General features: G+C 36.3%; 1 protein-coding gene across 1 annotated transcript in view; it reads right to left on the reverse strand.

Moving 5' to 3' along the window:
- Nucleotides 1-270: 270 nt before the first annotated feature.
- The window catches only part of LOC106664030 (pro-resilin), a 31,231-nt gene continuing 13,865 nt past the window's right edge, over nt 271-17,636 (reverse strand). The window contains exons 2-3 of the mRNA XM_014389389.2: nt 11,164-11,230; nt 271-3,200 (exon numbers count right to left, since the gene is read on the reverse strand). Coding sequence (XP_014244875.1) covers nt 463-3,200; nt 11,164-11,230 — 2,805 coding nt within the window. The 3' untranslated portion in view covers nt 271-462. The remainder of the gene's footprint in view (nt 3,201-11,163; nt 11,231-17,636) is intronic.

Raw genomic sequence — 17,636 nt, forward strand, 5'->3', positions numbered from 1 at the left:
TATTTAATGAAAAAAGACATAGGGTTTAGATTGAAGTAAAAAAATGGTGTTACAGATAAAATATGGCAATAAAAAAAATCTAATTGTACATGTGTCTCATTTAATCCATGTATACCCATAAAATAAAATATGGTTCATCTCTTTCATGCTTCAAACAGGAAAAAATAAGAAATGTCTACTGGATTTCACAGGGTCGATGTGAAAATAAAAACAGAAATGAAAGTACAAAACTTTATATTACATGTTTAATTGTTTAATCTTATACTCTAAATAAAGCTAGTTACAAAAATAATTTACAGTAAAAATATTCTTTAACTTACATAACTTTATAAATAAGTTTGACAAGTAATCCAATGGTAATCAAAAAAATCTATAAATTATTTTCCTTTAAAGTAGTATTTATAAATAAAAATGGCTTTCTAAACACAGTTCTTAAAAGGTTAATATCAGGTGGTTTAAGTGTTAGTACGAATATCCTCCGTTGGAGGCGTATGACTGTCCGGTTTGAGAAGATTGAGCCGGAAGGCCGAAACTGATTGAAGGGACTGCTGGAAATACTTGGTGAGTCTGCCCTGCGAAAGGGTTCCTCTGAGAGGTGCCTCTGCTGTAAGAACCGCCAGAAGAGCTTTGAGGGGCGCCGTAACTGGTTGATGGGGGTTGGGAAGGCGCGCCGTAGGATGAAGATGGTGCTTGTGATGGTGCTCCGTAGCTAGAAGAAGGAGCGTTAGAATGACTTCCAAAGCTTGAAGGACCTGCTGATGGTGCTCCGTAAGAGGAAGATGGCTGTCTTGTAGGCGCTCTGTAGCTGGAAGAAGGAACGTGTGAATTTCCAAGGCTGGAAATCGATCCTTGTGAAGGGGCTCCGTAGCTAGAAGACGGCGTCGGGGATGGAGCTCCATAACTTGAAGAAGGTCCTTGTGAAGGAGCTCCGTAGTTTGAAGATGGCACCTGAGAAGGGGCTCCAAAGCTAGATGACGGCCCTTGTGAAGGAGCACCATAGCTTGTAGAAGGTCCCTGCGATGGAGCTCCATAACTAGACGAAGGAGCCTGTGAAGGTGCTCCGTAGCTAGTCGAAGGCCCCTGTGAAGGAGCTCCATAGTTGGAAGATGGGCCTTGGGTAGGAGCTCCATAACTTGAAGATGGACCCTGTGTGGGGGAACTATAACTTGACGGGCCCTGTGTAGGAGCTCCATAACTTGAAGATGGACCCTGTGAAGGAGCTCTGTAGCTTGGTGCAGGCCCTTGTGAAGAACCTCCGTGGCTTGATGAACCACCTTGGGAAGGAGATCCATAGCTAGATGATGGAGCCTGTGAAGGAGCTCCATAGCTAGACGATGGAGCCTGTGAAGGAGCTCCGTAGCTAGACGTAGGCGCTTGTGAAGGAACTCTGTAACTTGAAGAAGGACCCAGGGAGGGAGCGCCATAGCTAGACGAAGGCGCTTGTGAAGGAGCTCCATAACTTGACGATGGACTTTGAGAAGGAGCGCCATAGTTTGAAGAAGGACCTTGGGAAGGAGCTCCATAGCTGGAAGAAGGACCTTGTGATGGAGCTCCATAGCTAGAGGAAGGAGCCTGTGACGGCGTACCAAAGCTAGAGGAAGGTCCTTGAGCAGGAGCTCCATAACTTGTAGATGGCCTTTGAGAAGGTGCTCCATAACTAGAAGACGGTGTTTGAGCTGGAGCGCCATAACTTGTTGATGGTCTTGATGAAGGTGGTCCATAGTTAGATGATGGTGTTTGTGATGGTGCTCCGTAATTGAAGGAAGGTTGAGATGGTGCACCGTAGCTAGATGATGGTTGCTGGGCTGGCGCACCATAAGAGGAAGAAGGCCTTGAAGAACTACTTAAAGAAGAACTTTGTCTAACAAAAGATGAATAACTAGATGAGGTTCCAGATGATGGAGCTCCATAACTCGACGAAGGCGCTGACGGTCTTGAAGGAGCACCATAGTTGGTTGACGGAGGAGCAGACGGTCTAGACGGGGCCCCATAATTAGAAGATGGTGTTTGAGAAGGGGCACCATAGCTCGAAGACGGAGCCTGAGGAGCGCCATAACTTGATGATGGAGAAAAGGGACGTGTTGGGGCTTGGGAAGGTGCACCATAGTTGACAGATGGTGCTTGTGATGGTGCTCCATAACTAGAAGAAGGAGCGTTAGAATGACCTCCAAAGCTTGAAGGACCTCCTGATGGTGCTCCGTAAGAGGAAGATGGCTGTCTTGTAGGCGCTCCATAGCTAGAAGAAGGAGCTTGTGAAGGGGCACCATACGTTGAAGATGGTGCTTTAGAAGGTGCTCCATAATTTGTCGACGGTTGTTGGGAAGGGGCACTATAACTTGTTGAAGGTCGAGATGGCGCGTTATAGCCAAAAGAAGGTTGAGAAACCGGAGCTCCATAACTATTAGAAACACCAGGTGATGGAGCTCCATAGCTATTCGAAGGTCTTTGTGATGGTGTTCCATAAGAAGTCGATGGGGCTTGGGGACTTCCGAAGCCTGATGAAGACTGTTGGCTTGGCGCTCCGTAATTTGTGGAAGGCCGTGATGGAGCCCCATAACTAGAAGAAGGTCCTTGTGAAGGAGCTCCATAGCTCGATGAAGGACTTTGGGAAGGAGCGCCATAGCTCGATGAGGGACCTTGGGAAGGTGCTCCATAATTTGAAGATGGTCGTTGAGCCGGCGCATTATAAGTTGTCCCAGTTTGAGATGGTGGTCCATAATTCGAAGATGGGGTCTGTGATGGTGCGCCATAATTACTTGAGGGTCTAGCTGGAGATGAATAACCAGATGATTGGGATGGAACTCCATATGATGTCGAAGGTCTAGAAGGTGCGCCGTAACCGGATGAAGGCCTTTGTGGTGCTCCATAATTAACCGAGGGCGTTTGTGCAGGTGCACCGTAGTTTGACGATGGCTGTTGAGGTGCGCCATAATTCGGCGAAGGGCGGTTTACTTGCGGAGCGCCATAACTACCAGATGGTGAAGGAGTAGGTCCAAAACTTTGCTGCGGCGGAGCACCGTAATTCGTCGAAGGGGACTGCGGAGCTCCGTAATTTCCCGAAGGCGCGGTAGGAACCGGAGCCGGTCTGTCTGGCACTCCGTAGCTCGTTGCTGGCGGGATCGCACCACCTCCACCGCCTCCTCCAGGCAATTGCAGTCCATTTGTCGGCCTGTTGTAGTTATAACCGTCAGCCAGTGGAGCTGGAACATAATCGCACATCAGTTTTGGAAAGTTGGTCGAGTTTAACGCAAGGTTTAACTCAAAGCAAAAAAACAATCAGGTCGGTCGGTCATATAATTGTCTGAAATGTAACTTTCACTCAATTGCCTTCATTCCCTTGCTGCTAGTTAAAGCCGTTTCCCACGAACAACGTCATTCCATTCTTAACAAAAATTAACGCATTAATCATGTTGTACTTTTATCTTCATTCTTACGGAACCCTATGGTAATTTCCTTTTTTACTTCACTCTGATTTTTCGGCATGTCATAATCTTTTTATGAACTCTGTGTCTGACTGCAGTCTAACAAGAGAGTTGCTATTCCGTAACAAAACTAAGAACAACTCAAGGTCACAGTAAAGGTGTTAAAAAGCATGAAAAGACAAAAAAAGACCCTGTACGTCCTGGGAGAGTAAAAGAGCAGATTATCCTTAAGAAAAAAAAAGACAACAAAAATGAAGATGTGTTTGGTAAAATTCTACTCGTTGAAAAATAACACGCGGTAAGCTTATATGATAAAGTAACTCGTCGAAAATTTATGCCAAGCATCTCAGTTTCAAAGCATGTACGGAACAACCCGTCGGTAAAATTTATTCGATGCACTATCTCAACGGTAACGTTAACAACTTGTTAGCCTGGATGAGCCACTTAATCAGTTAATAATTGACTTAGTAATTGTGGCCTTTTGTCAGCTTTTATACGAAGAAGAAGTCTTTATAAGTCCTTTTTACGCAATAATTTTTTTTCGTTTACGGTGATGTATTATTATCAAATTTAATTAAAAATGAATGCCACTTATTAGTTAATATGGAAAAATCACGTTAAAGATGTTGATTAATTTGATCATACTTTATGATCTGCCTCGATTTATTTACATAAATTTACACTCGTCCTTCACGAACTTTTAAAAAAGACTTGACTTCATTAAAATCTCGCAGACCCAACGAGGGTAGCAGATGGAAGCTTGACATTAATATAGCCAAAGTATTGTAAAGTTGAAATGAACCCTCGTCTGCGATACCCAATTGGTACTTGACGTTAAGCCCTCCTTTGACAGGACATTTACTTAATTTTACAATAAATTGGCCTTGCGCTTTCAAAAATGTATTATATTAGAAAACAGAAAATTCTCACAAATTTTACATATTAAATATAAATCAAGACTTTTTTGCTTTAATAAAATGAAAAATCAATAAGAGAAAAATTTACAATTAATAAACGGGTACATGAATTGAACGAGTGAAATAAAAAAAAAGAAAATTTACATTAATTAAATTCATTCTTTAATTTATTAATCACCATGGTAACACATTAACATCTCTTTATTGTTTCTTTCAACCTGAAGACCTGTATTAAAAAAATTAGACCTTTTTTGTACAAATAAATAAACTTGCATAACGTCTGGTTTACTCAATTAATTAATATTTATGAAAGGTATTGGTCGAGATAAAAAAAGTCAGTGTCACGAGCGGGATTCGAACCCACGATCTTTGGCTAGATACGCCGCTGCTCTACCACTTGAGCTATCGTGACTTCGATTTGTTCGGACAGCAACTTGCCATCTCAACCTCACCGCTCGAATTTTCCCTCCTTTTTGCCATTTTTCAGGTTGAGTTGGGAAGTTAGTGTCCGAGCGGATCTAAGTCACGATAGCTCAAATGGTAGAACAGCGGCGTATTTAGCCGAAGATCGTGGGTTCGAATCCCGCTCGTGACACTGACTTTTTTTATCTCGACCAATACCTTTCATAAATATTAATTAATTGAAAAATGTTAATTGGTCAATCGGACTACGAACTGTAATGGGTTTGGTTTACTGTTGGAATTATTTTTTAAGATAAGACTATTATAGAAAAATTTTCAACTAATAAACCGATACATGAATATATGAAAATAAAACAAAGGAAAGAAAATTTACATTAATTAAACTCATTCTTTAATTACTTAATCACCATGGTAACCAATAAATATCTCTTTATTGTTACTTTCAACCTGAAGACCTATATTTAAAAAAATTAGACCTTTTTTGTGCAAATACACAAACTTGTATAACGTGTGGTGTACTGTTGAAGTTATTTTTTTAAAGTGTAAATTATGCAAAAATAAGCATGGAGAGAGAAAAAATGGAAACGATCCCTTCGGGTCAGTTAAAGTGTTAAGTGGAAATTTACTTAATTTTGCAATAATATAAATTGACATTCCGCTCTCAAAATTGTATTTCACGAGAATGCAGACAATTTCACAGTTTGAGAGTCCTAAAAAATATTTATTAAACATAAATCGAGGCTTGTTTCTTGCTTTTTTGAAAAAAAAAAAACCAATAAAGGAAGATCAACAAATTTATGTAATTATTTAGAAAACAAACATTGAAATTATTATGCTATTATAGAAAATTTTTCAACTAATAAACCAAAACACGAATTGAATAAGTGAAATAAAAAAAAGGAACAAAAATGTACATTAATTAAACTCATTCTTTAATTAGTTAATCACCATAGTAACCAATTAATATCTCTTTTTTGTTACTTCCAACCTGAAGACCTATATTAAATAAAATTGACCTTTTTTGTGCAAATACACAAACTTGTATAACGTGTGTAATAAATAACTTTAAATAACTGTTGAAGTTATTTTTTTAAGGTGTAAATTATGCAAAATAAACACGGAGAGAAAAACATGGAAACGATCCCTTCGGGTCAGTTAAAGATTAACTGGAAATTTACTTAATTTTGCAATAATATAAATTGACATTCCGCTCTCAAAAATGTATTATTTGAAAAAACAGAAAATTTCACATTTCATAGTCGTGAAAAAAATTACATTAAATATAAATCAAGGCTTGTTTCTTGCTTTAATAAAATAAACAATCAGTAAAGGAAGATCAACAAATTTATATGTTTATCAGAAAACAATTGGAATTATTACTCTATGATAAAAAACATTACAATTCACAAAAGGGTAAATGATTTGAACGAGTGAAATAAAAAAAAGAAAATTTACATTGATTAAATATTTATTAAACATAAATCCAGGCTTGTTTTATGCTTTTTTGAAATAAAAAGCAATAAAGCTATTAGAGAAAATTTTTCAACTAATAAACCGATACATGAATTGAATGAGTAAAATAAAAAAAGGAAAGAAAATTTACATTAATTAAACTCATTCTTTAATTAGTTAATCACGATGGTAACAAATTAATATCTTTTTTTTGTTACTTTCAACTTGAAAAGTATATATTAAATTATTTATATTAAAAAAATGAGACCTTTGTTTGTGCAAATACAGAAACTTGTATAACGTGTGGTGTACCGTTGAAGTTTTTTTTAGGTGTAGGTAAATAAAAATAAGCATGGAGAGAAAAAGTGGAACCGATCCCTTCGGGTCAGTTAAACTGCGATTAACTGGAAATTTACTCAATTTTGCAATAATACAAATTGACATTCCGCTCTCAAAAATGTATTATTTGAAAAAACAGGAAATTTCACATTTTTAGCCGTAAATTTTTTTTATTAAACAGAAGTAGAGGCTTGTTTCTTGCTTTTTTTGAAATAAATAGCAATAACGGAAGATCAAGAAATTTATATAATTATCAAAGAACAAACATTGAAATTATTAGGCTGTTATAAAATTTTTTTCAACTAATAAACTTCATTATATTACATGAATTGAATGAGTGAAAGAAAAGAAAAGAAAATTTACATTAATTAAACTCATTCTTTAATTAATTAATCACCATGGTAACACATTAATATCTCTTTATTGTTTCTTTCAACCTGAAGTCCTATATTAAGAAAAAAATTAGTCTATTTTTTGTGTACACAAATACACTTTCATAACGTCTGGTTGAAATAATTTTGTAAGGCGTAAATTATGCAAAATAAGCATGGAGAGAAAAAAAATGGAAACGATCCCTTCGGGTCAGTTAAACTATGATTAACTGGAAATTTACGTAATTTAACAATAATATAAATTTACTTTCCGCTCTCAAAAATGTGTTTTATGAGAAAACAGAAAATTGACCAAAATTTCACATTTCATAGTCGTAAAAAATATATAATAAATATAAATCAAGACTTGTTTCTTGCTTTAATAAAATAAAAAATCAATAAAAGAATATCAACGAATTTATATATTTATCAAAAAACAAACATTAGAATTATTACGCGATTATAGAAAAATTTACAAATAATTAACCGATACATGAATTGAATGAGTGAAATAAAAAAAAAATTGAAAAGAAAATTTACACTAATTAAACTCACTGTTTCATTGCTTAATCCCCATGGTAACAAATTAATATCTCTTTATTGTTTCTTTCAATCTGAAGACCTACATTAAAACAAAAAAAAATTAGGCAATTTTTTTATGCAAATAAATCAACTTGTATAACGTTTACTGTTTACTGTCGAAGTTATTTTTTTAAGGTGTAAATTATGCAAAATAAGAATGGAGAGAGAAAAAAAGGAAACGATCCCTTCGGGTCAGTTAAACTGCGATTAACTGGAAATTTACGTAATTTAACAATAATATAAATTTACTTTCCGCTCTCAAAAATGCATTATTTGAAAAAAACAGAAAATTTCACATTTTTAGTCGTAAAAATGTTTTATTAAACACAAGTAGATGCTTGTTTCTTGCTTTTTTGAAATAAAAAGCAATAAAGAAAGATCAAGCAATTTATGTAATTATTAAAGAACAAACATTGGAATTGTTACTCTATTATAGAAAATTTTACAAATAATTAACCGATACATGAATTGAATGAGTGAAATAAAAAAAAAACGAAAAGAAAATTTACATTAATTAAACTCATTGTTTAATTAGTTAATCACCATGGTAACAAATTAACAGCTCTTTATTGTTTCTTTTAATCTGTAAGACATATTAAAAGAAAAGCTTTTTTTGCAAATAAATCAGCTTGTATAACGTGAGGTTTACTGTTGAAGTTATTTTTTTAAGGTATAAATCATAATTTGCATAAAAAATAAGCATGGAGAGAAAAAATGGAAACGATCCCTTCGGGTCAGTTAAACTGTGATTAACTGGAAATTTATTTAATTTTGCAATAATATAAATTGAAATCCCGCCCTCAAAACTGCATTGTATGAAAAAAAGAAGAAAATTCACCAAAATTTTACATTTCATAGTAGTAAAAAATATATAATANTATATATATATATATACGACTTGTTTCTTGCTTTAAGAAAATAAAAAACAATAAAGGAAGATCAATGCAGTAATATATTTATCAGAAAACAAACGCTATAATAGAAAAATTTACAACTAATAAACCGATACATAAATTGAATGAGTGAAATAAATAAGGAAAGAAAATTTACATTAATTAAACTCATTCTTTAATTAGTTAATCGCCATGGCAACAAATTAATATCTCTTTATTGCCTCTTTCAACCTGAAGACCTATATTAAAACAAAAAAATAGCCAATTTGTTTATGCAAATAAATCAACTTGTACAACGTGAGGTTTACTGTTGAATTTATTTTTAGAAGGTGTAAATTATGCAAAATAAGCATGGAGGGAGGATAATGGACACGATCCCCTTGGGTCAGTTAAGATGTGATTAAATTTGCAAAACATGGCTTACAAATTGGTATCCCCGAATGAAATACTTTTGCGGATTTTTGAACACTGCAACAAAACTAGAATTACTGCAGTAGGCCGGTTTTTGTATTAATCAACTTAACTTTCTATACGGGAAAGAAAATGAATACAACATTAAGTTAAATGTGGGAAATCTAATTGTTTGATAGTCGTTGAAATTACTTTCATTCGTTTTTGCCTTTTACAACTAACCCATTTTTTAACGGCTAAAGATTTTTTTTTCTTATTTTATGTTTTTTTTATAATAAAAATCGGTTTTAAGGTTGATTTTGTTGTTCTTTACGCTGATTCTACGTTTTTTGACAATCTGTTGTTACAGTTTAAGTAAGCATCTTGAGATTTAGCGTTTCCAGAATAATAGAACTCGGTTTTATTGGTGACCATTGATCATCATCAACTGACCCCAATCCTACAACTCGTGGTACACCGATGTTTTACACAAACGACCCTACGATAATCCATAGTTTGTAAGATAAAGTCTTTGTATGATATACCTCGTCGTAAATTTCAATATTTCAGTAGTAATAATTCATCTAGTGGTAAAAGGCTTGATTTGGTTCTATTTAAGTCTAGTTTTATAACAAAGCATTATTAATTTGCATTAACATTTAGTTTTATTAAATCTACGCATGCAACATGAAAGGCGTTGGAGATGCTACGTCACCATCAGCCCCTCCCCATTCACACCAATAAATACATTCACACCAACATACATATATCACACTCATTCTGTTTGGTAGATGGTACTCGATAGTCCTCCATCTACCTGTTCACTACAATAAACTACTCTAATTTGGGGTCGATGGGATCTTTAAAAGTTTTCCGCCGTAGACCCAAGTCGCACTCAACATGAGGGACTTGGAGACGCTACGTCACCATCAGTCCCTCCCCATTCACACCAACATACATTGATCACACTCATTCCGTTTGGTAGATGGAGTACTCGATAGTCCTCCATCTACCTGTTCACTACAATAAACTACTCTAATTTGGGGTCGATGGGTGCTTTAAAAGTTTTCCGCCGTAGACCCAAGTCGCACTCAACATGAGGGACATGGAGACGCTAGTCACCATCAGTCCCTCCCCATTCACTCCAACATACATTAATCACACTCTTTCCGTTTGGTAGATGGAGTACTCGATAGTCCTCCATCTACCTGTTCACTACAATAAAATAATCTAAATTGGGGTCAATGATATATTTTTATAAATTTTCCGCCGTCGGCCCAAGTCATACACACAACCTGAGAGGCGATGGAGAAGCTACTTCGCCATCAGCCCCTCCCCATTCACACCAATAAATACATTCACTCATACAAGACACAGAAACAGAAAACACACAACTTCTATATAAAAAAAATTCCCCAATTCCCTTAAAAAGCGGAATAGGGGACCCTGAAACTCGCTGCTGTCCGAGAACCCCCTTTAAATCTGGCGGCATGCTTACTCGCGCCCTATGGGGAGCCAAGGCTCGACACGTTTCGACTATGTGGGACACATCGATCAACCTTTCCCTGCATAATTAACACCTGCGGGGGGATTGGCGAACCAGCAAGTACCCATGTGTCAGCCGAGTATGACCTATTCTTAATCTGGTAAGAACTATTCTTTCTTTACGGCTCAGATCCTCGCGTGGGGGGTATCTGCATGTCGTGCACTTAACATGAAGAAGCATCTGGGATGACCCTGCCCACTGACCCTGCCATTTATCCCTTATCATCTTTTGTGCAGCTCGTTTAGCGTCAGAGGGCCTGATCGCGATGGTCGGTCGGGAGGGTGAGACGTTCCGGCTTTCGTAATTTGCATTAACATTTACTTTTATTTCAGTGATTTTATTGTTTTTTAAGTAGTTTATTTTATCTAGCTTAAGAAAAGGTTTTAGATATATATAATTTTAAACAATATTTCTGTATATAACGTCTATTTTGGTTTAATTTAGTTTTTGAAAATCGTCCTGACAGTTTTTACTCTCGGTAATGTTAAACTGCGTGTTTTTACCATTGTTCCATTCTTCAATTGCATAATTGTTAGTCGCGACATGCTCTGAAAGCATTGCCTTGTAACGTCACTTGGTGAAAAGGATGCAGCTTTATCGAGACAAGTGAGCTTTTCCGAGAAAGCTAAGGGATTTTTCCGACAGACGAACCAACTTATCGCTGTACAAACCGAAGACTTTAAAAGTACACAATTAAATTGATTTAAAAAAGAAATCTCGGATGTGTTTTGTGTTCAGTTGAAAGGGAAAATAATTGGCGTCGGGCGTGGAGTGTTTTTTAAAGGCAGCGAAGCATCATCTTGTTAATACTTTACGTAAAGGACTTACCGTCTCGTTTCGTCTTGTTGACAGATTCAGCGAGAACGCTCGTGCATAGTAGTAAAATAAAACCAAACTGAAAAAAAAGAAAAAAGTGATTTAACAAAACAATTTGTACAAAATATGTTAATCATCAATGTAAGTTACACAAACAAGAAATAAAAAAATATGATTGTCATCCCATTTAAGCATATTTCAAAATTGTACACGATTGTTGATTATAAATTTTGAAAAAATGTCAAAAGAGTAAAGTTTTAATTTCAGTTTCTGGCCATATCAAAAATAGACATGGACAACTGAAGTCATGCATGTTTTGAATTCTATATTTTTCATATTTCAATTAATTATTTTTTTTATGTAAGAACTTGGTTTATATGAAAAAGTTGGTCACGAGCGGGATTTGAACCCACGACCTTCGGCTTAAGACGCCGCTGCTCTAACCACTTGAGCTTTCGTGAATTCGATCCACTCGGACACCAACTTCCCATCTCAACCGATCTTCCGAATTTTCCCTCTTTTTGCAATTTTTCAAACAAGGATAGTTGGACCAGTGATTCTGAAGCTTTTTTAGAAAATGCACTTTAAAAACAGTTAATAAACTTAACCTTGAACCTTTAATCGGGAGTTAGTATACAAGTGGATCGAAGTCACGATAGCTCAAGTAGTTAGAGCAGCGGCGGAGCGTATTAAACTATCATAATTGATCTATTTGATCATATAAATTATGATGGATGAAAAATTAGTGTCACGAACGGGATTCGAACCCACGACCTTCGGCTCAATACGCCGCTGCTCTAACCACTTGAGCTAGCGGAGCTGAAGGTCGTGGGTTCGAATCCCGCTCATGCCACTAACATTTTCATCTCAACCAAGACTTTACAGAAAAAGAATAATTAATTGAACTAAGTAATTTTGTAAATTAGACCACTAAACATAAATGAATTAATTTTTCATATTGTTAGTAAAAGACATTTTTGTGCTTACATTGGTCAAAATCATTAAAACTATGAAAGTTACATTTAAGGCGGAATTAGATGTGTGTCCACATGATACTCTCGCGTTTTAGATAAATATATACGATAGAGAGCATAAAATTATTTATCTGCTCTCTTTAATTTCCCACTAGGTTTCCTCAAACAAGTTTTACTTAATTAACTATTTTTAAATGTTTTTAAAATGCGTTTTCTGCCAAAGCTTCATCACTCGTTTTTTTTCTGAATGTTCGATCTTTTCTGGCCATCTTGGTCAATAAATTTTTATAATAAATAAATAAATTGAATTTTGCACAAAGGCTTCAGAATCACTTGTCAGAAGTTAAACCTCTTCTAATCATCCTGTTCCATCGATTCTTGCTGTATGTCAGTTATCACGCTTTGGCTGTCGGTGGATGTCCTTGTATTTACTTCCAAATGGTCATTTAACTGTTTTTAAATTGAATTTTGCACAAAGGCTTCAGAATCACTTGTCAGATGTTAAAACTCTTCTGATCATCCTGGTCCATCGATTCTTGCTGTATATCAGTTATCACGCTTTGGCTGTCGGTGGATGTCCTTGTATTTACTTCAAACTGGTCATTTAACTGTTTTTAAATTGAATTTTGCACAAAAGCTTCTGAATCACTTGTCACATGTTAAAACTCCTCTGATCATCCTGGTCCATCGATTCTTGCTGTATGTCAGTTATCACGCTTTGGCTGTCGGTGGATGTCCTTGTATTTACTTCAAACTGGTCATTTAACTGTTTTTAAATTGAATTTTGCACAAAACCTTCAGAATCACTTGGTTTTCATGAAGTTTAGTCGTTGGTGGTCATCCTCGCTTTACATCTCCTAATTCTCGTGTAGGGTGTTGGTGGATGTCCGAATATTTTACTCAAACTGTTTTTAAAGTGCTGTTGTAAAAAAAAGTCTCACTTGTTTTTTTCCGAAGTTTGATCTCTTCTGATCATCCTGGTTCACCGATTCGTGCTGTACGTCAGTTATCAATTAGCTGTAATATTTTCCACAAACGATATTTTGAACCAATTTATTGTTTCAAGGTGCATTTTCTAAATAAGCCTCAGATCAGCTTGGGTTTAAGATTTTTCCTGTATATAACTTACATAATAAGCCGTTAGGGTGTCGCTGGATGTCCGCATATTTTCCTCAGACAAATTTTATATCAGTTAACTCTTTCATTTGTTACGTTATGATTGCTTTTTAGTAATATAAGCGTGTCTATTTTTTCTCGCATATTCTTGGTGATCCTATACGAGTAATGTTTATATAATTTGTCCTTCTGTTTTTCAAGTGCATTCTTAAAACAAAGAATCACTCGTTTATCAGCAGTTTGACCTCTTACTGTTTTTGTCTGCCTATTCTCTCTGTGTTCATTTGTAAGAGGCATTTTTATTACAATAATTAAAATTAATTACAATAATGTGTACGAATTTTTCACCTTGAAGTGTAAAATTTTAATTAATTTAACTATAAAATGATAATTTTTTATACAAGAAGCTGGAGATAAAATCATGATACCAATTTACAATTTTTTTATTACATCAAATTCGTTTATCGTACGCCTTTGTATTATAATAATTAAAATTAACTAGAAATCTTCTATCTTAAAGTGTCAAATTTTTATTAATTTAAGAATAAAAATGATAATTATTTTTCATAAAAAAAACTAAACTATGGAAAGACCATCCGATACTCATGGCTCCGAGAGACGACATGAACAGAATGTTGGAATTTAATCATAACTTCTAAATAAATCTAGGTGCCAAAAAAGAATGGGAACGAGAGGGAAACACCTCTTTTAAGAATGGCACCATCCTTTGGTACAATGGAGGAGAATTGTCGGTGAAACATAGGGTATCAAACCATGGGTAGCCAAATGGCTATATACTGCAAACATTCTACCTAAATTATTTTTCGCAGCTTTAGTATGGTGGAAAGGCCTAGAAAATAAAGGGAACAGAAAGAAATTATGGTCATTGCAAAGACTAGATTGTTTGATGATGACAGGAGCATTTTCAACTACACCCACCACTTGAAATCATAACCAATACCACACCTTTTCACAGTGAGGTTAAGGTCAGAGTACAAATCAGCTGCTACAGGTTAATTAACGAGGGCAGCTGGAATCATAAGTAGATGATGGGGTTTGGTCTGCGAGTTGGCGAACTCATGTTGAACTGGCACACGGGCATTAGTGGGCCTGTCTTGACTTGCGGGTTTTTTTGTTTGAGTTATTCAAACGCGTTTCGGCATTGCGCCATCTTCAGTGAAAAACTGTCTGTCATGTAGTCTGAGTAAGGCTTATATAGTATTGCGTCCGTCCGCGCAAGTTGTGTCGCGTATTCTTTGTCGCAGTTTTTGTGTAGAGTGCTTGTTAGTATATCCATGGTCTCTTTGATTGAAATAGATGGGTACAGGTTTGTTATGTCAAAGGAGGACAAATTTTCAGCACTGCGACACATGATACACAGACTAAAAACAATCCTACTCAACACCGAAAACTACAACACAGAACTGCAAACAATAACAAACATTGCAACAAAAAACGGTTACAAAACAAACACCATACAGAAACTTCTAAAAAACAAAACAAAACAACGAAACACAAATCAACAACAAATGGACAACATTCACATACACAGGAAAAGAAACCTACAAACTAACAAATCTGTTCAACAAACTCGGACTGAAAACAGCACTAAGGACCAACAATAACACAGGTAAACTACTAAAAAGAAACATAGACACAACTAACCCGCTTGACAACAACGGTGTTTATAGCATCACATGTCAATGCGGATACACTTACATCGGACAGACTGGAAGGAAACTAAGAGATCGATTCAAAGAACATCTTAGATCCTTCAGAGACAATGACGGAAAATCAAATTACGCCACACACTTAATACACTACAACCACGAACCAAACACAATAGAAACAAGCATGACATTAATACACAACGCACAAAAAGGACGAAAACTAAACATACTGGAGAACCTCGAGATATACAAACAAATAACACTTAAAGACGGAAAACTTATAAACGCACAAACAAACTCACAATCACACACCACCTTCACACCACTAAAAACACTTCATAACAAAAAACGAAAACGTTCAGAAGAACAAAACATCGCACCCAACACCAGGAAAAAACGAAAAACCAACAACGCACAAATAATACTTGACAATGGAAAAAACCGCCACCAAGACCGACCAACGAGCACGAAAACCACGCCCCCTAACGCAACGCCCCCAGCGACAAGAGACGGACGCAATACTATATAAACCCTACTCAGACTACATGACAAACAGTTTTTCACTGAAGATGGCGTAATGCCGAAACGCGTTTGAATAACTCAAACAAAAAAACCCGCAAGTCAAGACGGACCCAGTAGTGCCCGTGTGCCAGTTCAACATGGAATCATAAGTGCAATAACATAAGTTACTCGAAAGTCTCTCTTAGTAATAACACCTCCGTTTTTCCGGCGGAAATCTGGGCCATTAAAGTGTGTTGTAGAACACGTATGGAAAATAAAATTAAGAGAAAGGATATTAGAATTTTTTCTGACAGTCAGGTTAGTCTTAGGTCATCACAAAAAGATTTGTGAACCTCAAGACTGGTGGAGGGAACATCTTATCAATAGGCTCTCTTCCAGATTTGAGAACAAGATAACCCTTATTTGGTTACCAGCACATAAAGGACACTATGGTCGAACTACAACCGGTATTACCTCACTCTATGAGCACAGCGAAAGAGAGTATTAATAACTGGGGCATGAAACAATTCCTTACGGAGTGGAATCTATCCCCGGGACACAGGCAATCGAAAAAGTTGGTTATGGTGATCAAACCAGCAGAATCAAAATGGCTATCAGGGAAGAGAATTAGGAGGTTATCCTGACGGGCCACAGCACACTGAGAAGACACCTTCCGTAATTGTATTTTACCAGATCCGTTTTTGTGAAATAAAATAAAAACGGCAAGGGACTACCTCAAAAAGTGTGATAGGTATGCTAGGTCCAGATTTGAAATCTTTGAAGGTGAGGACATCACCAAATCACTCCCCGAGATAAAATGGTCCAAAATCTTGGGGTTTGTGAACAAATCCAAGAGATTTATGCAGGACACGTGAGCCTACCAAGTCCCGGACCTTTTAGGGATGGGGTACGAGTCTACCCAGGCATTTAACCTCGCCCACCCTGTATAATGTATATCCTTTGGTACACAGACTGATCTAGAACACAAGAAGGTACAGGGGCAGGAGTATTTGGACCCGGAACCAAATACTCAGAACCCATGGGAAAATACACCAGTATCTTCCAAGCTGAGATTCACGCAATCGAAAGATGTACCCAACTCAACCTGACTAAGGGTACAAAATCAAGAATATAGCTATCATGTTAGATAGCCAAGCGGCCATCAAAGCTCAAATATCATTAGTCCAAAGATGGTGCTGAACTGCAGAACCAAACTAAACATATTAGGTGCGCAGAACAAAGTCAGTCTCTGCTGGTCCCAGGACATAGAAGGCCTTGTAGAAGGCAACGAGAAAGCGGAAACCCCTGCAAGGAGCTGCTACACCGCTGACAGGACCAGAACCCTTCTGTGGCATAGGAACCCACACTATTAAAGACTATCTCAGACAGAAAGACAAAAAGAAAATGAAGGATCTATGGAATTCACTCATTGGACACAGACAATCCAAGAATCTCCTAATCAATTTTGGAAGAAAAGAAATTACAGAATATCTCAAAGAAAGCAGGAATAAACTGCGAATACTAAAAGGATTCCTAACAGGAGACTGCAAGTTAAATGGACACTTAAAGAAGATTGGAATGCACATTCTGCAAAGAGGCAGACACCAACACATCAACTAACAAACTGCGGAGCTACACTAGACCACACGTGAAAGTGTTTTGGGATGTACAATGTGACCATAGAAGAGCTTCAACCACTGAAACCGGGCCTATTAATCAAGTTTCTTGATGAAATAGAACTCACTGATGTGCTTTAGGCAGAGCACGGGGGATACAATAGTTCTTAAGGTCGCAGTATACTACACCCTGAAATTTACATCTACATCCAAAAGAAACAAGAGATAAAATTGTGAAATAATCAGTTTAAAATGTTTATATTGTATTAAGCTCGTTTGTCAAACTCCTTTGTACTAAAATAATTAAAATTAACTACAATGATGTGCAGGAATTTTTCATCTTGTGTAAAATTTTCTTAATTTAATTCTAAATTCACTAATTTTCGTGGTCCGCGTGGCCTATTAATATCTTTCAATTAATTAAGGTTTTTAGTTGAGATAAAAAGTCAGTGTCACGAGTGGGATTCGAACCCATGACCTTCGGCTAGATACGCCGCTACTCTACCACTTACTACTTACTTACTACATATACTTCATTTAGCTTATTACATTTTATTAGGTTTCGTGGTCCGCTCGACCAATTAATATATTTCAATTAATTAAGGTTT

Source organism: Cimex lectularius, unplaced genomic scaffold, assembly GCF_000648675.2.
Source record: "Cimex lectularius strain Harlan isolate CLEC.00 unplaced genomic scaffold, Clec_2.1 scaffold26, whole genome shotgun sequence".
In the NCBI taxonomy this organism is placed as follows: domain Eukaryota; kingdom Metazoa; phylum Arthropoda; class Insecta; order Hemiptera; family Cimicidae; genus Cimex; species Cimex lectularius.